The sequence below is a fragment of the Desarmillaria tabescens genome, assembly GCF_030435595.1.
Source record: "Desarmillaria tabescens strain CCBAS 213 chromosome Unknown EV420scaffold_20, whole genome shotgun sequence".
NCBI lineage: Eukaryota > Fungi > Basidiomycota > Agaricomycetes > Agaricales > Physalacriaceae > Desarmillaria > Desarmillaria tabescens.
The window spans coordinates 565,946-591,728 of record NW_026848319.1 but is presented as its reverse complement, the minus strand read 5'-3'; the positions used below and the strand labels follow the sequence as shown (position 1 = coordinate 591,728).

The window sequence follows — 25,783 nt, the reverse complement described above, 5'->3', positions numbered from 1 at the left end:
GTGGCGGTGTAGCGACCGCAGAACGGCCCATTGGCTTCCACTGCCGGAACGAGCCTCGTATGTCACCCTGAACTTTGACTCTCTCCATACCAGCTTATTGGCCTCAATACCGGTACACCATCATGGTGTTGGCATAGCGGTCAGATACGATACGAACCTCAGCCATGCAGCTGCTGTTTACTGATGGGAAAGGTGACTTGAATTCTCCATCTTTATCTTGGTGGCGGTACCGGCTCCACTTAGTGACCCAACTGGATAGCAAATGGACTGCGGCGGAAATATGGTCGCACAAACAGGATGCAAAGATCGTCTCCAGGAAAGAGAACGAAGCCTAAGGAAACCCAGAGGACGCCGCTGAAGAGAAAGACATGTCAGCACTGATTAGGAAGCCTGAGCGGAAGGACACGGGAAGGAAGGACTGGGATGTCGATGCGTAGGACAAAGGTGACCTGGCAAGATGATGGTGATGTAGCAGCTCAGTATGTTCATTTTAACTTTTATGTTGCCCAGACAGCCCCTTACCTGTATGATTCATAGCCTACCGCCTATCGGATGCAGCCACTGTCCGACAAACATTCTTTAGATATTGTGAGTGCAAATTTCTGGAGTTTTTAACCTGCTCACTTGTTCCAGCCGTAGACGTGTGTATGACAGAGAATAGACCTCCATATAATGACATAAATGCTATTACTCGCGAGCACGAAAATCTGAATGAATTCCGCAAGGCAAGGCAGTCCAATTATTTTTATCTGATTTTACGGCAGCCCGGTACAGAAATACACTTCATACGTGGAGACTTTCCTTCGGCTGTTGACGCTACGCCAAGCTCGCAAAGAATGGCGATGTTATCGGTGTATATTGCTTCAGATCCTACGGGTGTGGGATTATGCATTCATACTCAACCATAACAATCACCTAGGCTGTCTGATACTATCTGAAGAACCCCAACCTCCATTATGCCATCGTAGACCCTCGGAGACTCCTTGTGACAATCAGTAAATTCCATCAGTGGGCTATGACTATTCCAGTGCACCTTGGTAGAATCGCTGTCATGGAATATCCAAGCATACGGCCCCAATTCGACGCGCGCGTTTTGCGGTTGGATAGCATAGCTTCGTCATGCGCAGTCAATCTGATTGATTCGACGTACGTACCGCGGCAGATCATCATTGAATTATCAGGTACGAATCGCTCTCCCGCACCCTAGACACTCAGTGAATGTTTCATGTTAAGATTCATTCGCCGCCATACGATGCCTAAGTATTTGGACCTTCAATATCCACGGGAAACTGCAATAGAACGTCAATTGCAACCCGCGGCTGGAGAACCTTGTATGACTATCATGATGTGATCTTGGCTCAAGTCTACGATCGGCAATACCGGGAAGCATACAATAGAGGATCGCATTAAGTATCTCTTTCACCTTCTTCCCGCACATACTGAAACTTGATAGAGGCTGGGTAAAGTCATGCTTAGGTTTCATTGATAGGGGATCCCTCCCGAGACGTTCTCATGGTCGCTCATGTAGGCGCGTCACACGAGTGGGACTTGATCAACTCCAAATAATTCTTTCCAACTTGCTGGTTTACATGCACGATCCATAATATGTTTCTTGCCCGTAATATCAGTCCTATCGGTGAGTTCGGCGTCTGTCACACTACTGGTCCCTCAGAACGAGATTGTTTGGTCATGGTCTGTGAAGGCTGGGAGCTATGGTTGATCCGACGGACGCTTTATGTGCAAAGTTAATGTGCACGAGTTCGAGTTCTATATTTATTTTGATGAATTTACCTACCCCAAAGCGCCTTGCACCGTGCCGGTGCCCAGAAGAAAATGGCTTCTCCTAGGCCGTTCAATCTCATCCAGGCTTCAGATGACGGGTCCTTCTATTCCTGTGTTTCAATGTCCCCCATGATATCTTTTCCTCCTCACTACTATCTGCACTGACATGTCCGTCGTTGTGTGGGATCTCCATCGCGGTGTTGCTGTGGGTTGTGGAGCTTAATCAAAGAAGTAGGAGTTCATCATTGCAACTGATTCTTTGAGCCTCAGCCTTCGGTTGTTTCTTTGACAGCCGTACGGATGCCTTACTCACGCTCAAATGACGCCGGCTCCAGCTGTATATAAGTCGCTTCTCGTCTTCTTTTCTCTTCATCATGGCCACAAAAGCAGCTGCAGCTGCAGCAACACAGTACGTCACTGACTTCGGATTTCACCTATCAGATTAACATTGGCCCAGTTTCCTTCAGTTTCGGATCCAGTACTCCAGTATCGGTACGATACCTCTCATGCTTTTCTTGCCTCAAATTGATTGGCACTACAGCCCTCCTCTACTATGACTACGCTTTGACCTTCCCAACGGAGGTTAAGTACGTGTGGGGCTCAAAGTTCAGGTTGTCGACTGCCCTATATATCTGTTGTCGTTATGCTCTTGTCGCGAACGTCCTCTATCTTCTGGCTATAGCCAAGAAATTAGGTGCCAGGGTACTGTCTTTTTCTTGCCGTCCATTTGCTCTTCTCACTTTCGAAAGTTTAGCAAGTCCTACTTTGGGAGAGGAAGCAACACCCTATCTGATCCATGACATTTTAGTTGTGACACCTGGTACAAAATCATCGGGGCGCTTAGCGTCCTTGGGCGGGCTGCCGTGATTGGTATGCGATGTAATTCTTGCAATTGAACTTGTTTAGTTTAATTATGCTACAGTGACTTTCACTGGGCGCACATACGCTATCTTCGCTAGGAGCAAAATTATTCTTATTTACCTTGTTGCCATTGGCCTGGCGTGTGTTATACTCGACATTGTCAGTCGAATTTACTATCGGTACCATATATATATGCTAAAAGTGGAAGCGATAGATGCATGTTCCAGGACTCAGATGTGTTGGTTCTTCGAGTAATCCTCTGTACGTTCCATGCTCGCACCTTCTCCATTTCCCTTCACTGACAGTGGTATTTATCTTTAGTGGTACTGATGCCCTTTGCTTTCAATGGATGCCGCTAAAGTTTTCGTTGCAGCGAATCTACTGCTCTCTATACTGATGGTCGTATTTGAGTATTCATCCGCGATACTGATGATAATCCGAAGCATCCAAGCGTTTAGAGTTGGTGGGCCCTGGAAGACACAGCGGCGGGGTTTCATATATCTGATTTTCGAGCAAGGTCATTTCTATCGTTCCTCGGTATCCATCAATGTGATTCTTACGCACAGTTCATTGCAGGCATCTTCTATTTCAGGTGAATCTAATTATAACTATGAACTGGGGCACAGGACTTAGATGGCAAAACACATCGACAGTGTCGTTTCATTGTTCACAACTGCAGCTGTCATTTTGAACTCGGTGAGTTTGCCCATATGCGCCGCTTTCACGGCCATGCTCACGAAATACGCAGGTCGCGCCGGTAAGCCTGACGTAGTACCCTCCTGACGGCAACGTTAATCGATCCATGGCTTTCCAGGCAGGATTTTTCCAGCGCCTCCTCAACGCACTAACACTTCCGTACGTTCCTGTCATCCTCTCAGCCATCTCATCTCACAGAATTGACTTAGACTTTCGGGTCTACTAACCGCTCGATTCCTCCTCCGCCTCCGCGTCTGGGAACATCAACATTCCGCTGCAGTGATCAGCGAAAATCGTGGGATCGCCCCGCAGGCAGTCACAGACAATGGAGTTTCGTGCTTTGTCAGTCATTGATGAGTTTGGTGAGGATCCGGTGTCGACAGCGGGACGTCGAAGCGAGTATGCGTTGGAGGAGAGACCAGAAAAGACGTTCCAGGAGAATACGCCATCCACGTCGGGTATGGCTCCTGGGGGTCAGACGATGTCGACGAGTACTGGGAGCAGCAGATAGTTCGCAGCTAGGAAACAAATCTACGCTAAAAATTTCTACTTATTTCCTTTTATTGTAATTGTACTTATCTTTCCAAAGTATAGACCCTGTTTCGTTCTTAGGATCGGCGTAATTCCACCATGTTGGCAACACGCTGACAGACGACATCGTTTGCGCCCTTCTTTTCGTTTTGGAATATTCCCCTTCTAGATAACTCACCCTTTCCTTCCAACAGACGGGAAGATTGCTCGGGCCTTGTACTACTAGTGGAGAGTGGCGGATCACTGAGCCAACCACCGATAGGGCCAAGAACTGAGCTCTGAACAGATTCTGGGTACCCCGTGAAGAGCTAGAGTCCATTAATCCTAAGAACCGTCAATATATCCTGGCAGGACAGATCATGCTGCTGTCTAGACTACGGCTGTCGCTGGTACTACGTCCAAACATTTCAATATATGCGCGCATCTTGCGATTAGGCGACATTTCGCCATGACGCACATGGTCTGTACGCGGCGGAATGCCACTCCATCGATATAAATATAACTTTCTCATCATTCTCCATTCAGAACTGAAGACCGAATGAAAAATTGAAGCGGGGTTCATAGTCCATCGAAGGCTAAGAATTTCTCGAATGATTCCGGCATGGCTAGATGCAAGCTAAGGTAACAAGCTCGTCAAGTTACGTTGCGGTTTAAGTTTGCCTCCATGAGAGCGAGAACACTCCAAAAGGTCATGGTCGGGACTAGTCCCTATGTATCACGCTTTCTCCTCAAGAGAGTTAGTCAGACGAAACATATTCTCATTCTATTCGGACTCTTGCAGACAACTTTACAAGCACACGCGTGTATACGTGAAAAGTAGGCTGCGATTGCCTCGCCAAATGTTCCCATGGTCTTTGTTCGTTTTACAAATTTGGTGCAAACCAGTCTAAACCAGTATTACTAAGACTGTCATGCATCAAGTAGCCCACGTACGCGTCTCTGTTTCCGACTTCTTACAGATAGCGATCAGAATGAAATTCTTTCCTTCCGTACTGCTACATGAATTGACCCTGCTCTCGGTGTATCATCCTCCAGGGTAAGGGTCTACGGGCCTTCACATAAGCTGGACTTCGTCACTACCAGGGCCTTTAGTCTTTGCACATTGTTATTCTGACTCTTCCATGCTTGCGGCTCAGCGTGCTTGGACCGGCTCCACTTCGGTAAAGAAAATGGCATAAAAGGCGTCGTCTTCTACACTCTTCCCCGCCTCTTCATCTCCTCTTCATGGCTTCTACCTATGCGGAATCTGTGACCACTCAGTCCGTCTTTTTGGTTTTCTTTTTTCACCGGGTTTGACATGCACAAAGTTTTCTCCAGTTCCGGATTCAATATTCCAGCATCGGTATAGCTTGCTCTCCTGCTGTAAAGCTTTGACATTGAATTTTTTTCTAGCTCTACTCTATTATGACTATTTCCTGACTTTTCCGATGGAAGTCAAGTACATATGGGGCGCAAAGTTCAGATTGTCGACTATTCTGTATATTTGTTGTCGTTACGCTCTAGTGGCGAACGTTCTCTATCTTCTCGCTATTGCTAGACGACTAGGCGCTAGGGTATTATTCTCAGCCGCCTTCTTCGTGCTGACTTGTTCTCATGCATTTCCTTTTTGCAGCATGCTCTTTTCAATTACAAGCCGTGCTACCCAAAAACCGCTAATTCATGAACTCCTTCTAGTTGCGATACCTGGTACAAAATCATTGCGGCACTAAGTGTCATTGGACGCGCTGCTGTCATCGGTACGTACTACGAATCTGCGTGCTTTATGTTGGTGGATTTACTAAAGCTCATTTAGTGACCTTCACCGTGCGAACATATGCCATCTTCGCAAGGAACACAATCATCCTGCTTTACCTCACTGCCATCGGATTGGCGTGCGTCATACTCGACATTGTTCGCCTCTCAATAACGTCGTATCGGTGTATGTGTTAACACAGAAACGATAGATGCAAGTCCCGGACCTCAGATGTGTCGGATCAACAAATGATCCTTTGTGCGTCCTCTATCTCTATGTTCTTTTTTGTTAGCGCTTATGCGTTTATTTCAGTGGTATTCGTTCTCACTAGCGGATGCCGAAGACTATACTAAACGCTTTACCTCAGAGAGTCTACTTCTCTCGATATTGCTGGTGGTATTTGAGTATTCGTCTGCAATATTGATGACAGTCCGAAGCATCCAAGCATTCAGGATTGGCGGGCCTTGGGTCATGCAACGCCAGAGGCTTATATACCTGATATTCGAGCAAGGTTATTCTCTATACTCTAGATGATGATTAGGCCCTCTCTTACGCGCAGCCCTTCACAGGTATATTTTACTTTAGGTGAGCTCTGATACTCCATTCCGTGCATTCGAGACTCAGACAGAGGGAGACAGTGTTGTCACATTGTTCACGACGGCTGCTCTTGTGCTGAACTCCGTGAGTTCATGCTGCATAGCACTTTACCTTCTACTTACATTTACAGGCTGCTCCGGTAGACCATGTTCTATATGATTGAAGTGTAAATGCCGTTATTCATCCGTCATTTTCCAGGCAGGTTTTTTTCGGCGATTACTCAATGCATTAACGCTCCCGTGAGTTCTTTTACCGACTGAGATCCATCATCTCGCGCTGATGTCGCGTAGACTCTCAGGCCTGCTTACTGCCCGATTCCTGCTGCGACTGCGCGCCTGGGAACACAAACAGTCTGCACTGGTGACTGGCACCGATCGACGGACAGCTTCAAATCCGATACCACCCATAGAATTCCGTGTTTTGTCCGTGATAGATGAGTTTGGTGAGGATCCAGTGTCGATGGCAGAGTGTCGTCAGTCTGAGAGTGGATATGTGTTGGAGGAAGTCCGGCGGGGTACGAGTACTGGTAACACTGAAAGCGGTGAATAGATAACGCTATTGTAATACACTATCCTAGATCTTGTTATGTTATCACTTTGAATGTCGAACCTATGAATAGTCAAATGCCTACATCTAAGTGACCCTAACAAAATAGCAGTCCAGAGCAACACAGAGATTACTAGGGATCCTTGATGATCTGATCTCCCACTACCACTAATCCGCATTCTTTGTGTTTTTCATCATACCCGTACAACGCGATCCTTCGATTAGGCATTTGTCTTGCCTTAAATCCATACGAAGATCCCCGTCTCTTTCTTGAGATCGGTATAATTCCACCACGTAAGCACCCCAGTCGAAGACGGCGACATTGTCATGCTCACGCTCTTCCCATCCAACCCGGAATACTTCCCTTTTAGATACCCTACGCTTCCTGGTTTCCATGTACCCCCGAGGGAGAAGATGGCCCCACCTGTTGCTCTTACAGGGAGTGACGAGCGGAACATGGCCGATTGTGCTACCCAACCCGAGGTGACCAAAACCAAGTTCAGTGCCATCAGCAAAACGGATTTTGTATAAGCATCCAGTGGAGAGTTTGACGCCGAGAGAGTCGACGAGGTCCTTGGAAATGTAAGTATACATATGGCAACGAAGAAAAAGGACGTACTCCACTTGTATCTGTCGCCGCTTCTGAGGTGTTTGTGCTCCCTCCAACGGTAGCACCGACTGCCGACACCAACAGCCACAGTCGTTCTGCTCGTCTTCGTATCGGGAGGAGAAGTATTAACAGAATTGGACGTTGGTTTCGTTGTTGGCATTCCATCAGTGGGCTTGGAATCTGTTCCAGGAGGACAGGTAGAGGGAGGTAGACAAGGAGGGGGGCATTTTCGAGGCGATCCTGGTTGAGTTGGATAGGGTTTGTCAGGAACTGGATGGACCGGTGGTGGTGGGCACTCTTTGCTAGGCGGTTTATCTGGAGGCGGACACTCTGGAGGAGAAGGATTAGTCGGAGGTGGGCATGCTGGTGGTGGTTTAGGACACTCGGGAGGAGGTTTTTCCGGCGGACAATTGGGTTTTCCTGGTGGAGGGTATTCTGGCGGAGGTTTAGTCGGCGGCGGGCACTCGGGAGGTGGCTTAAGTGGGGGAGGACACTCAGGAGGTGGTTTAGTCGGCAGAGGACAAGTGGGCGGAGGTTTTTCCGGTGGCGGTGCAGTAGGCGGCGAGCATTTCGGAGGTGGTTTTTCCGGCGGAGGACAGGTGGGAGGCGGTTGCTTTGGGGGCGGGCACTCGGGAGGTGGTTTGGTTGGTGGAGGCTTAGTAGGAGGTGGTTTGGTGGGAGGCGGTTTAGTTGGTGGAGGAGCGGTAGGAGGCGGCTTGGTTGGCGGAGGCGGCTGCTTCGGAGGCGGAGGTATGGGAGGGGGCGGTTTGGGTGGTGGGGGTACGACCGGTGGTGGCGGCGGATGAACGGGTGGTTTAGGAGGCGGAACAACTGGCGGTGGCGGCGGTATCACCACTGGTGGAGGTGGCGGGGGTACAACAACGGGCAGCGACGGATGAACCGGAGGTAGACAAGCAAGAGGTTGGGGTGGACACACCGGAGGAGGCGGGCATACAGGCGGACGTACAGGCGGAGGAGGACACACAATCGGGGGTGGGCACACCACCGGCGGTCGCACTGATGGCAGGCACATTGGCGGCGGTGCGCAGCCCGGTGGTCCCAATCGTGGAGGTCCAAACATCGCGAGAAATGACAATGATTTTGATTCCAAGAGTTGCCGGAATATAAACTCAACGCTTTCCAGTTGTGTTGTAGTTTTCAGTAGTCCAGGCGCGTGTATTCCATCTATCCAACGCTGTCAGAATGTGCCCGATATAATCATATGCCTCTCACCCTTTACTTGGTCACAATTTCTACCTAGGAAAATTTTCAATTTATTAAAACAAGGAGATGACGAGCGAAAATATACCATGTCAAAGGAAGTAGTTGGCCGCTGTGAACGCGTTCTAGAGCCCACGCCTTTGGGCGCCTGTTTTCACTCAGACTGCGATCTTGACAACCCTGCAATCACTGGGTTTGAAAATCACCCACTAAAGGTTCGCGCAAAGCCACTTACAGGAACCTTGATGAAATCTGACAGCTGGAAGGGGCCTCGTGCATGTGAACGAGGACTATCAAGACAGTACGCACTTAGATTTTGTGCCCCCGATGAGGCTTCGTGGGCGCCAAAACATCAATTTTATCAGGCCTAGACATCGCAGTCTAAAAAATGGTCAATGTAGGGTCCTAGACGCGGTCAAATTGGCTGATCCGTTTGTTCAAGAGCCGCTGAGATGACGCCAAAGTAAATCAATAAATGATAAATGTTCGCGGATCTCCTAATGTTCGAACAAAATTTGACACGGTGTTCGAATGAGCACTGGATGGTCCGGTCAGCAGCTGCAGCACAATGTCGACATGTTAAGTCAATGCACCTTTTCCCATCGCGTACGCACTAATATTCTCAAATGTTACATAAAGGCTCTAAACCTTCTGGGAACTCAGTGGAGCGGGAATTGATAAGGCAGGAACGTAAAGTCTTTACATGTTGCCGTTTCAAATTTGAGAAAACGGCGATGTAATCGAAAAAAAAAATAAACTACCAAGACCTGAGAGTGAGTGGCATGGCAGAAATAATTTGGACACCGTACCCAGCAAACCCAGCGCTGGTTGATTTTTGAGCTAATCCGAAGTCAATCCGAAGCAATCATTGACGTAGTTGGTGCTTGATATCAGCCGAAAAACTTCAGGGACTGTCTAGCGCCGAATGAAACGACGGATCCTTCTGCCGAGCTGTGAACTCAGTAATAGGGATAAAATTCGGATACTGTTTACTGTTAACGTTTATGGTTTAGCGAGGCCGCCGAGGCGTCATACGCGTCGGATGCTGCTTTAAACCTGCTATGCATTGACGCCCGTCAAAGTTGTTGTGGAGAACCGAGGGTTGATGGAGAAACGCCCCAACATCACAAGGTCGGATTCGAAGTTCGAACAAGTCGGAAGATGAAAGGATGTGGAAGCAGAATCCAGTATTCTTGTCATCAATACAACAAATAGTCTGCCAAGAAGGGTGAGTAACATTGGAACACGCGAAAAAATAGATGGAGAAACACACTTCGGTCGTCTCTTTCAGCCGACTGTTTGAGATTTCTCCAAAGGATATGCTTGGAAGTTCTTCTCTCATGGTGGTCTTGAATCAAATGGTAGCACATCAAAGAACCCAGTGTCTTGTTTGTTGTAAGGAGAATGAGTCCGAGTGTCGTAGTAGCCTTGTGCAAACTACAAACTACGATGGTGATGAAATGAAGATCCCCGTGCGTGAATCATTTTTTCAATGGCAAACATACAATGAGTAGGGTCTGTGTCGAATTGCAGAGCTAATGTTGACCTGATGGTGGTGGTGGTGAAGGAAGCGGCAATCACCGGGTCGACGGCCCGTTCCCATTGTTGCAAGCCGCTGGCATCGACCCACCTTTACATGTACCGACTAACATATCGAATCCCACAAGGACTCAGGTTACCGATGAAGATGATGTACGACCGGTGCAAGTTCATGCTCAAGCTCGAAGGATTCATGCGTTCATTGTCTATATATTCTCTGCAACTCAAACTCAAATGACAAGATATGCATATCTCAGTAACAATCGCGACACCGAAAGGTAGCATATTGTGAGTCTACATCGAAATATTACTGCTAACATACTGATATATGTATCAGAACTTGGCAGTAACCGGCGCCATCCTCACAAACTGACAGTCCAACGGAATATGGTCCCCAGAACGATCCTCCACAAGTACCGACTCGTTCCTCCCAAGATCAACAACAATCAGCCCAACATCCTTCGCATCTTTGTTCCGAGCATACAGCGCAACTCTGTTCCCTGGGAGCTGCTTCCCCGTGAATCCCCACGAAGCCGAGTCATACCAACCCAAAGCCGCGGTACCACCCGTCGGGGGAGACGACAAGCTCAAGCCTAATTTGAGCACTGTACCATCTTCCCTGCTCTGCAATCCTTTTAGGCTTCCAACATCTCCAACAGTCCACAGCACGCCATTTTTGCTATCGTCGTTGGGTACGAAACGGAAGAGGGCTCCTGCATTGGAGGGCATGGGTGCACAGATGGCTTTGGCACTGGTGATGGACATTCCGCTTGGCGCGTATCCGAGTTCACTGCCGTCGGCGAGGCGGATTTTATAGTAGTGCTGATTCTCGATGTTCTTGCCATCGGAATCGAGAAGGTGCTATTATCTGGGTTCAGAAACATCGATGAGGACGAGAGTAGTGAAGAAACTCACGGCTTTCTGAGACATGTTTGAAGGGTGAGAAGGTGTTGTATCCTAGTTTGTATGACTGGTGGAAAAGCGTGTTTTCCTCCGACGTATCTTCTGTGTTTTTCTATTCCTTGCGGAAGGTAGGTTTCCCAAATCATTTCTGATTGTCACACTTCTAAATAATTAACATTTCTTTAGATGTCCTACGTACATGATGCTTTCGATCTTGAATTCTCGCTGTCAGATCTAGCGCGTTCCATCACGTCCAGTCTCAAGGTGAGCACAGTTTCACCTCCACTGATGCACCGGTACCTGTTATTGACGAATATCGAATGACTAGTCGTATCGGCCGCCGTCGCAGAACCGAAAAAAAAATGGGCGTCATGGCAGGGTCGCCTGACTGACTCTTGGCAAGTGACACAGATGGTAGAACTAGCGCCCTAAATGATTAACACGCTGCGCGCTACTTTCTGTGATGAAAATGAAGCCTAAGGTTCGCGATTGATTGGCCACGGATGAATTATAGTTTTTGGAAACTAACCGACAGGTAGAATGAACGCCTTTCTTCTCATTCGAATTGCATAACTGCCTGTCGCAGTATCGCATTTTTCTAAGCGCGTAGTTTTTAAACGCGTGGTTCTCCTCGCTCTCTTCGCATTGCCATGGCCGCTTCTTCCATTCCCCCACCCCCCAAACTCAAGTCTGGCAGACTATCGGATGGAACCTATGTTATCGTTAGCGTCGAGCACAAGACAGTCATTGACCAAGATCTGGCGGACCTTAAGTATGTCCAAGGTAAAATTATCCTACGTACTATGAAGTCTATCGTCTGAATATCGATTCGGTGACAGGTTATACTAGGATTGATAGCCACAAGAACCAGCAGGTTCGAGCTTCAACCTTTCACGAAACGTTATACTGACTCATCATCAAGTGGGAAGTCACGGCGTTTGGCGCGGGATACGTGATTCGAAGTAAATTCGATGGCGCATATCTCACGGTCGATTCAGCTATCGCTGACAACGTCGCTGTTGTGACGAGTCCTTTCCCTGTCGCCTGGGACCTACAAGCTCAAGACGAGGAAAATCTCATCTTCCAGTACGCCGACCTGTTCTTACCCTCATACGCACCTTTTTCTCAACAACTTGTACAGAATACGATGGCCCAATTCCAAGTTTGGCTACGACCTCGATAAGAACACGCCAGGTACTAGGGTAATTGATCTTGTCTCGTCGTCAATCCTACAACAAGTTGACTCGTGATACTCTCAGATTCGTTTGAAGACCCATAGCGGGCATGCTCAGCTCTGGCAATTCAAGAACACGGCTGCGGAGGGAGATCAAGGAAATATCACGAAACCAGATTGTCTACCAACACCAAAACCTCCTGTCGTCCCGCATCCTGACAAGAAGCCAGAGCCCGAATGTCCGCCAGACAAGAAAGAACCTCCCAAACCGACTGATCCTCCGAAGAAATCTGATGGGGCGAAGGAGCATCCCAAACCCTCCGATGTGTGTGATCCACCACCAAAGAAACCGGATGGGGACAAGACGAAGCCCTCTGATCCGCCCAAGAAGCCAGACGAGTGCACTCCGCCGAAGAAACCAGAGGACGACAAGACGAAACCATCGGAACCGCCCAAGAAGCCGGACGAGTGTCCGCCACCGAAGAAACCAGAGGATGACAAGACGAAACCGTCTGATCCAAAGAAAGCAGACTGTGATCCTTCACCGAAGAAGCCAGAGGAGGACAAGACTAAACCGTCTGAACCGCCAAAGAAGCCAGACGAGTGTACGCCGCCGAAGAAACCAGAGGACGACGAGACGAAACCATCCGACCCAAGGAAAACAGTTTGTGATCCTTCACCGAAGAAGCCGGACGACTATAACCCCCCGCCGAAGAAGCCTGACGAACCTCACAAGCCTATCGATCCACCACCACCAAAAAAACCAGAAGGTTGTGATCCTCCACCCCACCCCAAGGTTCCTGATACGCCGACAAAACCCCCTACTTGTCCACCTGAAACCAAACCAAACGGCACGCCGACTGTGATAGGTACTGGTACTGGCACGGGCACGGGCGCGGGCACGGGCACTGGCACAGGGGATAAAGGAGGAACGGGGACAGGCAAGGGAACTGGAACCGGAACTGGGACGGGAACGGGTACTGGAACGGGCACTGGTCCTGGTGATAAAGGTACTGGTACTGGTACGGGAACAGGAACTGGAAAGGGAACGTCCGTACCTACTGGCACCAATAAATCGACAACAGGCCCTGCACAACCCCCTACTGATACCAGCGGTGTATGTGTCTTCACATCCCTTTCAAACTTGCAGAGACACTCACACTTTTTGTTGCTTCTAGGATCTTGTCGACTCGCAAGGTGCCAAGCTCTGTGTGGGCTCCAAATACAAGATCCGTTTCGCAGACGGTACAGAGCTCGGTCCTGGCCACCTAGGCTTAGGATACTCCATGGGCGGCATCACACTCGTCAGTCCACGCAAGAGCAACTCCGGTGCAGTGTTCCACTTCGTGCTCGAGGCAGGCGTCACAGACAAGACTTGGAAGTCTGGAAAGGTGGCGTATATAGGTGGAACGTTCTCAGAGCTCGATGGTAAGAGCGTGAACAAGTACATCTCGCTCTCAACGCCTTCGGACAAGGAAGTGCTCGCGTTCTGGACGTATGAGGATGCTCAAAATGAGAGAGGCCATTCTTATGGGTTCATCGCGAAGCAGATGCCAAACCATAGGATTGCGCTGTACGCTCGTGATCAGAAGAGGAATGAGTGTGGGTTGATAGTTGTTGGGGACAAAATTATCAAGGATCGCAGCAACTTGGGCGTCGCACTGGATTGTACTTTTGTCAAGGTAGCGTAGCGCCTTTTCGTATATCCTTGGACAATTGCATTTCTTGTCATGAGAGATGGATGGTTCATGCAACTTTTCTAGTTCTGTTGCGTGTGTGGTACATGTAGCTTCGGTGAAAGCGTGCACTCAAGGATCTTGGACTCGGAGGGCGCCTCCGAAGCACCAGTCCACTGAAATTAATGAATCACCTTGCCATTGTAAACAGAAGAGCCTACAAAAATTGTCAGGAAGGAATACACTAGTAAGTAAAGATGGTAAAGTATAGTAATCTTGGTTGTCCCTTCTACATGCACCTTTCCTCATAGCAAAAACAATAGAAAACATAATCGATTCGATCCTACTTCCTATAATTCAGTATGTCAAACAAACCCAAGACCATGTTATTCTCAGGCCTCGCCGGGAGTGGTGGTGGAGGCGCAGTATATATGCCAGGATTATTCAGCTGTGACGGCGACTGGTGATGGTTGATGAGGATGCATCTGGTATGAATGGACGCGGGGCGGCGGCGACTTGGAGCCAGATCGAGACCGTCGAGTTATCTTCTTCGCTGTATTGCACCTATGAGACCGAAAATGCACGTATAATAGATCAAGAGAAACATACATTTCTTCTCCTTCTCGGGGTGTGTGTTAAAGGATATTGGCCGGTGACGTGCTTGTAGGGGTAGACGTGGGTAGTCACCGAGGGCTGCAGCTCTGGCATGGGTATTTTGCTCAAATGGACGACGAGGCTGTTGGGAGGTACGTATTTATTGTCGGGGGCGTCATTGAGGTTTATCCTCCGGGGTCGTTGGGAAAGGGTGTCGTAGAGGACATATTGGAAGATCTCGTCGTCCAAGCCAGCTTTATGCCGTATCCGCTTCGTCTCTTCCACTACCTGAAGCACCTTTGGAACTTGTGCCGCAGAAGACGACCGCACAGTGACGAATAGCATCGCTTCGTCCTGGGGGAATATTAAAAGTGAAACCCAGTTGCCAAGACGGCAACGCACCTGGAGCAAGTTTGAGCAATACTGAGCATAATGTGTGATATCCCCTTCTTCCTCCACAGTAAGCTCATTAATCTCCCCACGTATGGCCTGAATCTCCGCTATCCTATCCACGCCGGTTCTTGCTGGAGGCTTTGGCGGTGGCGGAGGAGGAGGCGTCGGGATCGACTTAGCCTTGACTAGCCCCTCAGATTCCCTAGGCAAACCATGATAGCTCTCGTTCGCATCTTGGAACGTCAGAAGCGCCGTCAAAATAACAATTTCCAGACCCTTCCTATCGTCTATGTCGAATCTGATAAACATCAATCAATTTGCCAGTGATGAGCAACGTTCCTCCATACCGGTTCAAGTTGTAGTCCAGAATCTGTATCGAGCTCGTCTTGAGTCGTCCAGCGGGTTCCTTGGTAATAGCGACGAGAACCGGCGGGTCGGGTTTCCGAAGCATGAAGCATTCTTCGCGTTTCCATTCAAAGTCGAAGCTAGGGGTACGGTGTTTTCTCAGTAATCCAGCCTGGTTTCTGACATACACCCAAAACTCACTTTTCCCACTTGAAATTCCATCGAAAGGTTAGTGTACCGGTGTACTTGAGCTCGACCGTCGTGGTTGGGTTGTATAGCTTGAGGATCTTGGTCTTACTGGAAGCGGATGGGGCCGTCGCTGTTACAAGCAACGACTCGGACATGAAATCTACACATCATTCATGAGCACGAAGATGACAGAAAGAAGTAGGAATCGCACCGTACACCTCAACCGTATACACAGAACCAGCGACCCGTTGCTTCCTGTAATAGGTCACCCCCGAGGGGTCAACGAGGTCGATAACATTAGAATCCTCCTTGTTGGGGGTGACGACGAGCGTGAATAAATTCTGGTCGAGACTCATGAAGAGAGCGCAACGACAGCGACAGAGACAGTGATATAAATTCCCGGAGATGGCATGTAACAAGTTGCATCGCTTTCCGCTGGCAACTGGTCCAGCTTGGTTTTCTCACATTCTATCACCGTCGCATTCCGCAGTATCGCGAGTCGAAACGACGGTGTGGATGCCGGCGCAGTAAAATTCGATGCGCGTCTCAGATGTATCAAAGGTGAAATAAATTAGCGTATCCAAGCCTCCGAATTTACATGGTGATAATGTACTATAGCGTAATGCGGGAGTTAAATGGTATAAATATCAAATTACGTTCAGGCATCGACAGGCCATGACCGCACGCCCCAGCCCAAAACGTCGAACATGACAGGTAATGCCTGGCTGGCTAAAAGAGCAATACCTGCGTACACCGTAACCTTCGTAAGCACTAGCAAAAACGTCAATACAGTATCAATAACGATAGGAAGGATTTACCATCAGCATCATAATGCTTAACCTCGCCTTCCTTTTCTTGTTCCCTCTCAACGACGCCCTTGCCATTCGCAAACCTCACCTTCTCGTTCCCATTCCTCATCTTGACCGCCCTCGTTCCAGATGCGGGGTAAGAAAACGCGCTTCCTTCACCCACCTCCATCTCCACGCTTCCCGGTAGATCAATAACACTAGGAATTGGCCTCAAACCGCCTTCGTGAGCAAATTCGCTGGGCACATTTTTGTAATCCGTCGCAGGCGTGTAGAACCTTCGATTTGGCAGCCGGAAGCTCTTGGAAAGCAGCCGGTAGAGCGGCGGTAGGGTGATGTGCAATGCTGACTTGGCTAGGATACGCCACGCAAAGATAGCCAGAATTCCCACCACCATCTTCAAAGCTGCCACGCCCCACCACAAGCATACGTCCTGCCATCCACGTTCCACAGTTACCCACGTCGCCAGGGATTGATCAAATACCCATCCACTTCCAGGCATAACTACTGCACGGCGTTCAGAAAGACTCGTAAAGGAAACGCCCCATGACCCGACTAGAAGTCCAAGAACGACACTCCCAAACGCGATGGCATCCTCGAAACACGGACAGTCATCGACTGGCTGGGGGTGCTGGTTTACTGCGAGGAGACAAACAGAAATGAGTATCAAGGGCACTTCCCAGCCTCCGCTCTGCACCCAATCGTCCATCCATTTGCCGGCGCCGAGTCCGCGCGCGAGGTAGACTGTCGCGGACGTATACGGGACCTTGACGGGGATACCGGGGAAACTGGTATGCGCCCACCAAAGGCCAGCACCTAAGATGACGCCCACAGTGCAGTCAATGAAGGAATGCATTGCTGTATACAGTCGGCCAAAGACGATGGAAAAGGTGTAGAATATGAGCAGAACGACGAGTACGTTGTAGGTAAACGGAGATATCGGTGGTGATTCCTCAGAGTTGTGTGCACCAGACGCAAGGAGATGGACATGTCCGAAAAGAAACAGCGCGATAGAGACGCTATTGGTAGAATGCGTTGAAGGAAAGCCGTATTCCAAGTGGTGTGTCCCGATGGCTGAGACAACAAATCAGAATATTCGTTGCTTTCCGAGATACTACTCACTAAGACGCGTTACAGGAGGTGAAAAGGGCCGCGGAGAGCAAACCAGGTCTTTTACAAAGGAGGAAAAGTACACGCCCAGCGCCAAAACGATAACAAGTCTAATTATCAATTGAGTAATTGGTTGTCAGACTGTGAAAACAGCAGCAAAAACATACCCGCGACCCATGTCTTCGTACCCGAAGAAATACAGCACCGGGAGCACAGTCATGAAGAAGGTATGCGTTCCTACGCCAGCAGTGAGTTAGACAATGTCTGACGCATGATCGGTCGCATACCAACCTAAAGACGAAGTGTATACAAAATACGCATCTAGCCAGGGCGTGCGTATGTATTCCTAGAGAACCTTAACTACTGCTAAAAGCAAGTCAGAGGTCCTCGATAACGTACCTGCATGCACGCTATCACCTTGGACTCGAGGTGCACGGTCTGAATGAGCTTTCTTCGGATAGCTGCCCGCCACGGCGGCATGAGGGTATCATATGGGTCCGAAGGCTGCCTTCCCTGGCTGAGGCCGAGATAAAAGTTATGGTGGGAGGGCTTGTCGTCGCGGCATGGGGACGACTCCCGAGACGAGTCGTAGTCTGACATGGAGGATGACTAGAGGGGAAGCAAAATGAGACGTATAGGGTCCACCCTGCCTTGGGGAAAGAGGAGGGCAATGTGGCAGTCGTCGTGGAAGGAAGAAGGGACGTCGAACGACGGGTAAAATTCCCTGGAAAAGCTTATGTCATGAAGATGACGAGCGAGAGCATCTTCGATCTTATCTTCAACATACTTACGCGGGGCCACGTGACAGTCCCGAATCAGTGGGTGACAGTGGCTCGCGCTCCAGCCACCCTTTGTTCGACCGACTTGACACCAGAAAGCAAGCCAATGCCTTTCTAGGCGTGAGCACAATGTTCGTGGATACCGGACCGGTACAGACAAAGGCAACACTCGCAGAAGGTGGCATTTCGACTTGCAACAATGGACGGGAACCGATGTAAATGTCTATAAAAATGCCACCTTTCACTGCAGCTCCACCATTATTCGACTCTTTCCCATGTTTTCCAAACTATTCAACGTTTTCAAATGCCTTTTTCGACCAGTTTGCGGGCAGGAAGCAGAGGCACAGTTCGAGAAGGCTGCTCCCGCTGGCCAAGACGCGCGTTCTGCCACGCACCGTCGCGTCGTTTCCGCTCCTGGCAGTGGTACTTTTGTCGGTACCGTGTCTGTTGCGCGCTCCAACTCTGTCTTAGCCCACTCCGCCGTAAACGATCATCCCCTTCCAAGTTCACTCCAAATCGGCCCCATCACCTATGTCTTCATCGAAACTGTCGGAGACTGGCGCCACAGCCAAGGTCATGTTAGCGTGCGAATCGAGGCCCCTGCGCAGGACGGCCCCGCGTCCTCGTCGTCAAAGCCCTCGACAAGTCCAACTATATCCTTGACGACGTTCCTCTCATCGAGGATGGCCGATTGCGAAACATGATCGACAAGCACTCAGTCATCAGAGAAGAAATCGCTATCCTCAGGGAAATACGCCAAATCCAGTGCCCGTTCTATGCTGAAATACTGGATTATCGCCAGGACATGCATTGGTGTTATATCTTCATGGTGAGAACATTTCCTAAGCCCAATTTATCCTTACGGTTTATAATTCCTCGCAGGAACATTATCCCCAGTCACTCGTGTCCCGTCTCCGCGATCTCTCCGAGTCCAACCAACCCATCGACCCCGAACTCGTCAAGCTCTACTGTGCCCAACTCGTACGTCCAAACCTCAGACTCCCCATTCTATCCTGACAAATTACTCCCCAGATCGCCGCCGTCAGCATACTCCACGAAAAGATGATCTTCCACCGTGACATCAAGCCAGAGAACATCATGATCGACGCGCGCGGTCACCTCAAGCTCATCGATTTTGGCTTGGCCACTCGCGGCCGCTGCATCATCGACTCTGACGGTCGCGGTTCTGTCGGTTACATGGCTCCTGAAGTCGTCCCAAAGTACATGGTCGCGTCCTACCAGGCAGACCTCGCAGATGTGTACAGTTTGGGTGTCGTCTTCGCCGAACTGTTTACTTGTCCAAACGTAAGTGTTGAGTGATGAAAGGTACATATACAAGCTAACGTTGACCTCACATCTAGAACAAGGATATCTTCACTCGCGATTTCGGAAGCTTCCGCATTCCTCCTCGTCTCTGGGAACGCTTTGACGCTCGTGCAGCAAACATGGTACAATCGGCAAGTCATATCACTATCCCTTTTCCGCATTGTATCCATACTCTTCTCACCTCACATAGATGACCAAAGAAGTCGCCGGAGAACGAAACACAGCCCGTGAAATTCTCGATCATGCATACTTTGAGGGTATGGATCGCTCCGATGTTTTGAGCCTGCGTCTCGAACGTAAGTTCCTGCTCGAGTTCGTCTGCAACAGAGGAGCTAATATATAATCTATTCAGCATCCTACAAACCAGCACCCCGTCAGTATACGAACTCCATTCCGTTATAGGATGGTCAAGGATACCGGACGTGCTTAGTTTTTCCTCTTTTATTTTTGTATCTATATAAGTATATGGGATAGGTTATGCGTCAATGACGAGGCCCCGGAGGCCACAGAGACGTTTGTGAATGTGCCGGCGGGTCCGTTTGTAGCTTCTTTTAATTTCTGGTATACGGTTTTTGTATTGTCAATAATGGTGCAACGTCTGCTACATTGAATAAAGAGATATCTCCGATGGAGTTTTGAACCTTTCGAGTCGAATGATAAATGGTACCTGAGCACCTCAAAGAGTGTAAGCAACAAGCTGCAGCTCTAGAGTTATCCTGGTGCAAGCGTTGGAACATATAAAGCTGAGTTATATATATTTGTCTCCCACGAAATTAGCCCCGCAGTGCGATTGAGTTGGTTAATCGTGTCATTAAGTATATCCTACAATGTTACAATTTACAAATCTAAAGAGGACAGCATAGATAAAAACAATAATAATGTTGTTGAATGCACGTATAAACGGTGAGATGCAATGAGAATAATGAAAAATACACAGCGGTGAGATGGGTAGGAAATCCAGAGTGGGGATCTAGAAGTCCTCGTCGAGAACACTAAATGCCAAATGTTAGCACGAGAAACAACACAAATTATCAATAAAACTCACAATGTCTTCGACGAGTCGACAGTGCTGCTGGTCGCAGAGTGGTTGATATTGGCTTTTGAGTAGTCCGATACGCGCTTCTCGAAGAAGTTGGTCTTGCCCTGCAGCGAGATCATATCCATGAAGTCGAAGGGGTTTGTTGAGTTGTACACCTTGTCATTGCCAAGGGCCACGAGTAGACGATCAGCCACGAACTCGATGTACTGGCACATGAGCTTAGAGTTCATGCCAATGAGGGAGACAGGGAGAGCATCTACAAGAATTATAAGGCATTGCAGCGACAGAGAAAAGCGATAACATACCAGTGAGGAACTCCTGTTCGATAGCAACAGCATCAGGTGATGATGTGCTTGACAACCTCGGGGTGAGGACGACGCTTCAAGTGACTGAAGAGAAGACATCCAAAGTCGGTGTGCATGCCCTCGTCACGACTGATAAGCTCATTGGAAAAGGTAAGACCAGGCATTCAAGCCACGCTTCTTCAACCAAAAGATGGAAGCGAATGAGCCGGAGAAGAAAATGCCCTCTACCGGCGGCGAAGGCAACAAGACGCTCTGCAAAGGTGGAACGTTCGTCGGAGATCCATCGAAGGGCCCAGTCAGCTTTGCGTTTGATGCAAGGAATAGTCTCGATCGCGTCGAAGAGGTATTCCCGTTGGGCGGGGTCTTTAATATAGGTGTCAATAAGGAGGGAATAGGTCTCGGAATGGATGTTCTCCATCATGATTTGGAAGCCATAGAAGCAGCGAGCTTCAGCAACCTGAACCTCTTTCGAGAAGCGCTCAACAAGGTTCTCATTGACGATGCCATCCGAAGCAGCGAAGAAGGCGAGGACGTGGGAGATGAAGTGACGCTCGTTGTCGTTCATTCGGTTGTTCCAGTCATGGAGATCCTTAGACAGGTCCATCTCTTCAGCAGTCCAGAAAGATGCTTCGTGCTTCTTGTACATTTGCCAGATCTAAAACACCGTCAGCACTGTCGTATGGATGAAGAACGCGTCGCGCACCTCGTGATATTGGATAGGGAACAACACAAAGCGACTCTTGGTCTCCTTCAACAGAGGCTCCTCGCCTAGGGCCAAGTTAGTCATCAACACAATACAAGCAAACGAAACAACGTACTCTCAGGTAGGTCAACTTCACCGACATACTGCTTCCTGAGGGCCTCGAGCTCTTCTTCGGCATCGCCAACAGTCTCAGGCGAGGTTGAGCGGCGCTCGTCGTCAACAATCTTCTTGGTAGGAGACTCCAGTGAGAACTTGGCATTGAAGTCCGCGGTCATCTAGGCGAGACGGGTTAAAGGTTATATTAGACGCGCTGCAAAAAGTATACCTTTTTGCTAGGCGTAGCAGGAGGCGCAGTGGGGACAGTGATAGCAGACATAATAGCAGAGAAGGCGAGGGTAACTCGTGAGTAGAGGAGACAACAACGGAGGTGGTGGTACTGAAGACAGAAGGGCTAGGCAGACAGCGTGATTTATATACACCAAGTTCGTTGAACGGCTACAAACAACACCAATAAAAAACGTCGCGCACGTGATCGCAGAAACGCGTCTGTCACGTCTCGTTTTTTATTGTCAACGCGAGATAACGTTCCTTATTATCCTATTTTGGGTAGTTTGCGGGGCCCAAGAAGTGGCATGATTATCAGATAAAGCCAAATGAATCACTGCCACGGCCCAGAATACTCCCACATTTCGTATTCCTGACACGACCCTTTGATGCCACACCACCTTCGACTCCGCCTTGTGCGGTGATTCGCATGTCTCTGAGTAAGCGGGTCATAATTAACTTTACATAGAATGTACATGCCGAAATCCCGACATGTATTGATGGAAGACGCGCCCAGCACCTTCCTCGACGCGTCTATCATCAACTCACTCTCCCCTAGGTTGCCCATCAGGTGCCCTCGAGACCCTTGCCTAGGGCTCTTCTACGACAAGCTAGAATAACGCGAGGCTGCACGCGTTGTTATTCCAGAACGCGCTCCAAATCGCGTTAACATTCAATGAACGCGTATCTATTGGCAATCGCCATATGTCCAGATCTCACCCTAAACACTCCTTGTCTGATATCACCGTTAGTCTCATCGAACAGCCAGGGACTGCATGATGCAGGCTCAGCTTAAACAATTGCAAGTATGATGGGGCGTTTATTTCTGTATTGTTCAGATAACACCGTTGATACGACGGCAAGATACTCGCCTCGCGTCGTGGTATTCTTAGACAACACCCGCAGAGAAACCATTAGGAAAACCATGCATTCTGAGGCATAAGAATGGTGATACCTATTACTCCCTGCTGTTCATTGATCACAAGCAGGTAAAGAATGTTCCTTTCCCCCACACTTTAAATAGTTATAACGGCTTGATACTGTCAATTCGCCGAGCGCTAGTAGCCTGGCTTTAAAATATCGGATGCAAAACATCGTAAGCTTCGGACTGGCCTCTGGACAGACTTTCGTGTCCAACCAATCTGTAATTGCATATCATGGGAGGGAAAGATCCACAAAATCCTTGCAAAATGAGGCTGTAACATTAGCTTCGTGTCCAAAGATTATCTTAATCCCTATCTAGTTGGTTGATGAGAATGGGGCATCAGGAAAAGGAGCGAGATCTCGGGCCGTGACCTTAGTTTCGACTGAGTTCGAAAATTTTACGGCTGCTCCCAGAAATATTCTTTGATTCTCACCGACGGGACGCCCAAATATTTTATCGGACTGTTCCATTCCTCATCATGAATGTGACGTTTCTTAACTCAGGGATTGGTCTAATAATAATCCTACAGGAGTGTCTGATATCGTGTCTTGAAGACATTGACGTAGGTACCGAGAGGTGCCGCCGAAGTCGCGTTTGCGTTCTAATGCTGGTTCTCTTCAGGCTTGTCAATGTTGTTCTGAAGAGCATTCACTTGGCATGACATGTTCGAGCTTCCCATCTTCTGATTGGCCTACCTAACTTCGGAATCTAACCATCAAAGGGTGCATCATGTGCAATACGGTGCAAATGCAGCTGCAGTCACTTTGTTGGCGTAATAAAGCCTCATCCAAGCCGTGTCCTACGCGTTGGATGCGCTGCGCCCGGTCAACAGATGGCATACAACCGTACTCAAAACATTTCCTACCCTGATCGTCTCTTCAATCAGTATTATCTGGCTATCATTCACTTCAAGCTCGCAGCCTTTGATCCTAGCCAACGTCATCGAGGCTGCGGGGAACAATGTGAAAGAGCTTCCTCAATACCAAGATATTTTTGCTTGAGCGCTAAGGTCTCATCTTGGACGCATATGGCATGATTCTGTTACTTAAGTAAGTGATGTGCTACCTCGCCGTCCGTTTACTCATGGACGCAGCAGCTGATCTTACCCACACGGCCATGTTATTGCCGTCGAGACGTCGCTAGCGGTTCACAGTTTGAGAGAATCCCAGTTGAGATTCAAGTTATATTGTGTCTCTGGAGTTGTGTTGAAGTATACCTTCCAACCTTCGAGTACATCCTCCGCACTTCAAGCTCCTGAATTATTCGAACGTTTGCTCTCGTAATTGTTGATCGACATGATGATGTGCCCCTGAATGCTTCAAAATTCCAGCAAAATCACGCTAGCGTCTTTTTATCCGCAGCGCTTTCCATTCATCCCCCAACTCCCCCTTCTCCCCTCCGCCATGGTCTCCTGCGCGGTCCCGACACCCACAATTCCTAATTTTCTCAAATATAAACTCTACAAATCCATCCCGCATGGCCTTCCAGCCTCTCCCGTCGTCGTCGTTCGCGAATTGTCTGTAGCAGACATAGCCGGCAAGCCCGTAGAGACGGATATTCAGCCCGAAAGCTTTCTCTCAACTACAGAGGACAACTTGGCTTTGGCGCTCGAAGCACTTATCGATAGTTCAGCAACAAATGCAGGCGATGTTACTCAGGGGGTGGATATGCATATGGTGCATATGTTCAGGATCCCCTGGATACACAAACTCATACCCGAGCTGGAGAAACTTGCAGCTGAATATCACATCGGAAACTACGTGGTGATTAGGGCAACTGGGGAGAGGGTTTTTGAAAGTATGCCAATTTATGCAAGGTGTGTATGCTATCCTACTACAAATGATGTACTGATGGCTCGGGTAGAATTGGCATGCATCTTTTGTTTTACGGCAAAGGGCAGATTCTCCTCTTAGGAACTGAGACCGTTGCACACTTCTTGAAACGACTATCAATTAAAGTAAAGCCCTCATTTCCGCGTCTTTCACAGCCACTAAGCCGTCTACCAGCAAGGCAAGATCTACGACAGTCCCCAATCCGTGGCTTCCATTCCCTCCTTTGTCAAAACGTACTCGCTTTCGCTCAAAGAGCTGTTGGAACCCGACATCAAGAAATACAGCTGTTTCAACGATTTCTTCTCTAGGAAACTAAAGCCAGACGCCCGTCCGGTACAAAACGCCCAAGATCCCCTTGGGATATGCAGCGCAGCCGATTGCCGCCTTGTCGTGTATCAGACCTTCGACCTAGCCCGGGAGTTTTGGGTGAAAGGGCGCAACTTTACTGTTCCCGAGCTGTTGGATGTTCCCCCCACCTCCGACACGGCTATCACTTTCGATGGTTCGAGTATGGCGATATTCCGGCTGGCGCCTCAGGATTACCATCGCTTCCATTGCCCAATTGATGGCATGATCGATGGAGAGCCCATCAATATTCCGGGACAATACTACACAGGTATGGCTTGTCACGACTTACCCATGCTGCTTGTCTGATGCTGCTGCTCTAGTCAACCCGCAAGCAGTAAACCAGCCTTCGTTTGACGTATTCACGGCAAACGTCCGGTCGATAATATACATGACACATGAGCCAACTGGGAAGAAAGTGGCTTTCATTGCTGTTGGCGCGTTATTAGTGGGCAGTGTCGTCTGGACGTACGGAGGAGATGCGGATGATAAGAAGTCCGTTGCGGTGAAGAGGGGGGAAGGAATTGGGGTGCTTCAAGTATGGCGGCAGCACCATCGTGGCGTTGTTTGAGAGGGGATTATTAGAGTATGTGATTTTTTTACTGATTGGGTCCGCCAAGACTGATTCTTTCTCAGGTTTGATGCTGATCTTATAAAGAATTCAGAAGAGGCACTTGAGACGCTGGTGAAGGTAAAGTTTTTTTCGCTTTCATTTGCCGTGTGATTCTGCTGACTTGATTTAGGTTGGGGACTCTGTCGGGACTTCGGTGAAAGAATCGTGTGCTCGTTAATTATTTATGCTACCATTTAACATTTATACCGGTCTGCTTCTGGATACCATTCTATCCGCTAGGTTATACTACTCACTAATTTCCTGTATGTATCGTTTCTTCGCAGTGT

General features: G+C 48.9%; 11 protein-coding genes across 11 annotated transcripts; 6 read left to right on the top strand and 5 right to left on the bottom strand.

Annotated features, from left to right (window-relative positions):
* Positions 1–2,005: 2,005 nt before the first annotated feature.
* On the top strand, positions 2,006–2,755 carry EV420DRAFT_480021 (uncharacterized protein). Its single transcript, XM_060482321.1, has 6 exons — positions 2,006–2,013; positions 2,075–2,191; positions 2,240–2,274; positions 2,324–2,484; positions 2,541–2,652; positions 2,705–2,755. Exons 2-5 carry the CDS (start codon positions 2,157–2,159, stop codon positions 2,580–2,582), a joined length of 273 nt encoding a protein of 90 aa, XP_060330121.1. The 5' UTR covers positions 2,006–2,013; positions 2,075–2,156; the 3' UTR covers positions 2,583–2,652; positions 2,705–2,755.
* EV420DRAFT_480006 (uncharacterized protein) lies at positions 2,721–3,791 on the top strand. Its single transcript, XM_060482320.1, has 8 exons — positions 2,721–2,802; positions 2,858–2,904; positions 3,017–3,160; positions 3,220–3,235; positions 3,297–3,339; positions 3,392–3,400; positions 3,458–3,498; positions 3,549–3,791. The coding sequence occupies exons 2-8, from the start codon at positions 2,862–2,864 to the stop codon at positions 3,691–3,693; spliced, it is 441 nt and encodes a 146-aa protein (XP_060330120.1). The 5' UTR covers positions 2,721–2,802; positions 2,858–2,861; the 3' UTR covers positions 3,694–3,791.
* Positions 3,792–5,094: 1,303 nt separating this feature from the next.
* On the top strand, positions 5,095–6,748 carry EV420DRAFT_1480426 (uncharacterized protein; the record flags this gene model as incomplete). The annotated part of the gene is made up of 11 exons (XM_060469671.1): positions 5,095–5,129; positions 5,178–5,212; positions 5,263–5,347; positions 5,545–5,606; positions 5,663–5,741; positions 5,805–5,860; positions 5,895–5,998; positions 6,188–6,283; positions 6,330–6,347; positions 6,398–6,438; positions 6,490–6,748. 11 exons carry the CDS (start codon positions 5,095–5,097, stop codon positions 6,746–6,748), a joined length of 870 nt encoding a protein of 289 aa, XP_060330119.1.
* Positions 6,749–7,088: 340 nt separating this feature from the next.
* On the bottom strand, positions 7,089–8,659 carry EV420DRAFT_479983 (uncharacterized protein). Its single transcript, XM_060482319.1, has 3 exons — positions 8,589–8,659; positions 7,365–8,540; positions 7,089–7,318 (listed from the first exon to the last, which is right to left on the bottom strand). Exons 2-3 carry the CDS (start codon positions 8,434–8,436, stop codon positions 7,254–7,256), a joined length of 1,137 nt encoding a protein of 378 aa, XP_060330118.1. The 5' UTR covers positions 8,437–8,540; positions 8,589–8,659; the 3' UTR covers positions 7,089–7,253.
* A 1,552-nt stretch (positions 8,660–10,211) lies between these two features.
* Positions 10,212–11,088, bottom strand: EV420DRAFT_479865 (uncharacterized protein). Its single transcript, XM_060482318.1, has 2 exons — positions 11,031–11,088; positions 10,212–10,976 (listed from the first exon to the last, which is right to left on the bottom strand). The coding sequence occupies exons 1-2, from the start codon at positions 11,043–11,045 to the stop codon at positions 10,449–10,451; spliced, it is 543 nt and encodes a 180-aa protein (XP_060330117.1). The 5' UTR covers positions 11,046–11,088; the 3' UTR covers positions 10,212–10,448.
* A 2,150-nt stretch (positions 11,089–13,238) lies between these two features.
* Positions 13,239–13,954, top strand: EV420DRAFT_479864 (uncharacterized protein). Its single transcript, XM_060482317.1, has 2 exons — positions 13,239–13,309; positions 13,371–13,954. The coding sequence occupies exon 2, from the start codon at positions 13,479–13,481 to the stop codon at positions 13,881–13,883; it is 405 nt and encodes a 134-aa protein (XP_060330116.1). The 5' UTR covers positions 13,239–13,309; positions 13,371–13,478; the 3' UTR covers positions 13,884–13,954.
* A 349-nt stretch (positions 13,955–14,303) lies between these two features.
* On the bottom strand, positions 14,304–15,926 carry EV420DRAFT_479823 (uncharacterized protein). Its single transcript, XM_060482316.1, has 6 exons — positions 15,601–15,926; positions 15,402–15,549; positions 15,203–15,340; positions 14,865–15,153; positions 14,478–14,816; positions 14,304–14,421 (listed from the first exon to the last, which is right to left on the bottom strand). Exons 1-6 carry the CDS (start codon positions 15,743–15,745, stop codon positions 14,410–14,412), a joined length of 1,071 nt encoding a protein of 356 aa, XP_060330115.1. The 5' UTR covers positions 15,746–15,926; the 3' UTR covers positions 14,304–14,409.
* A 17-nt stretch (positions 15,927–15,943) lies between these two features.
* EV420DRAFT_1547525 (sphingosine-1-phosphate phosphatase) lies at positions 15,944–18,057 on the bottom strand. Its single transcript, XM_060473350.1, has 6 exons — positions 17,705–18,057; positions 17,597–17,651; positions 17,473–17,542; positions 17,318–17,415; positions 16,208–17,269; positions 15,944–16,160 (listed from the first exon to the last, which is right to left on the bottom strand). The coding sequence occupies exons 1-6, from the start codon at positions 17,903–17,905 to the stop codon at positions 16,048–16,050; spliced, it is 1,599 nt and encodes a 532-aa protein (XP_060330114.1). The 5' UTR covers positions 17,906–18,057; the 3' UTR covers positions 15,944–16,047.
* A 97-nt stretch (positions 18,058–18,154) lies between these two features.
* Positions 18,155–20,055, top strand: EV420DRAFT_1547523 (kinase-like domain-containing protein). The gene is made up of 7 exons (XM_060473349.1): positions 18,155–18,657; positions 18,693–18,913; positions 18,967–19,065; positions 19,117–19,389; positions 19,446–19,541; positions 19,601–19,706; positions 19,763–20,055. Exons 1-7 carry the CDS (start codon positions 18,360–18,362, stop codon positions 19,810–19,812), a joined length of 1,143 nt encoding a protein of 380 aa, XP_060330113.1. The 5' UTR covers positions 18,155–18,359; the 3' UTR covers positions 19,813–20,055.
* Positions 20,056–20,380: 325 nt separating this feature from the next.
* Positions 20,381–21,833, bottom strand: EV420DRAFT_1620984 (ribonucleotide reductase small subunit; the record flags this gene model as incomplete). The annotated part of the gene is made up of 9 exons (XM_060475636.1): positions 20,381–20,402; positions 20,456–20,705; positions 20,755–20,767; positions 20,808–20,883; positions 20,912–20,976; positions 20,999–21,409; positions 21,458–21,522; positions 21,573–21,732; positions 21,783–21,833. The coding sequence occupies 9 exons, from the start codon at positions 21,831–21,833 to the stop codon at positions 20,381–20,383; spliced, it is 1,113 nt and encodes a 370-aa protein (XP_060330112.1).
* Positions 21,834–24,388: 2,555 nt separating this feature from the next.
* EV420DRAFT_1271103 (phosphatidylserine decarboxylase-domain-containing protein) lies at positions 24,389–25,607 on the top strand (the record flags this gene model as incomplete). Its single annotated transcript, XM_060467619.1, is given in 6 exon segments — positions 24,389–24,522; positions 24,570–24,663; positions 24,713–25,154; positions 25,207–25,378; positions 25,395–25,469; positions 25,520–25,607. The coding sequence occupies 6 exon segments, from the start codon at positions 24,389–24,391 to the stop codon at positions 25,605–25,607; spliced, it is 1,005 nt and encodes a 334-aa protein (XP_060330111.1).
* Between the last annotated feature and the right edge of the window lie 176 nt (positions 25,608–25,783).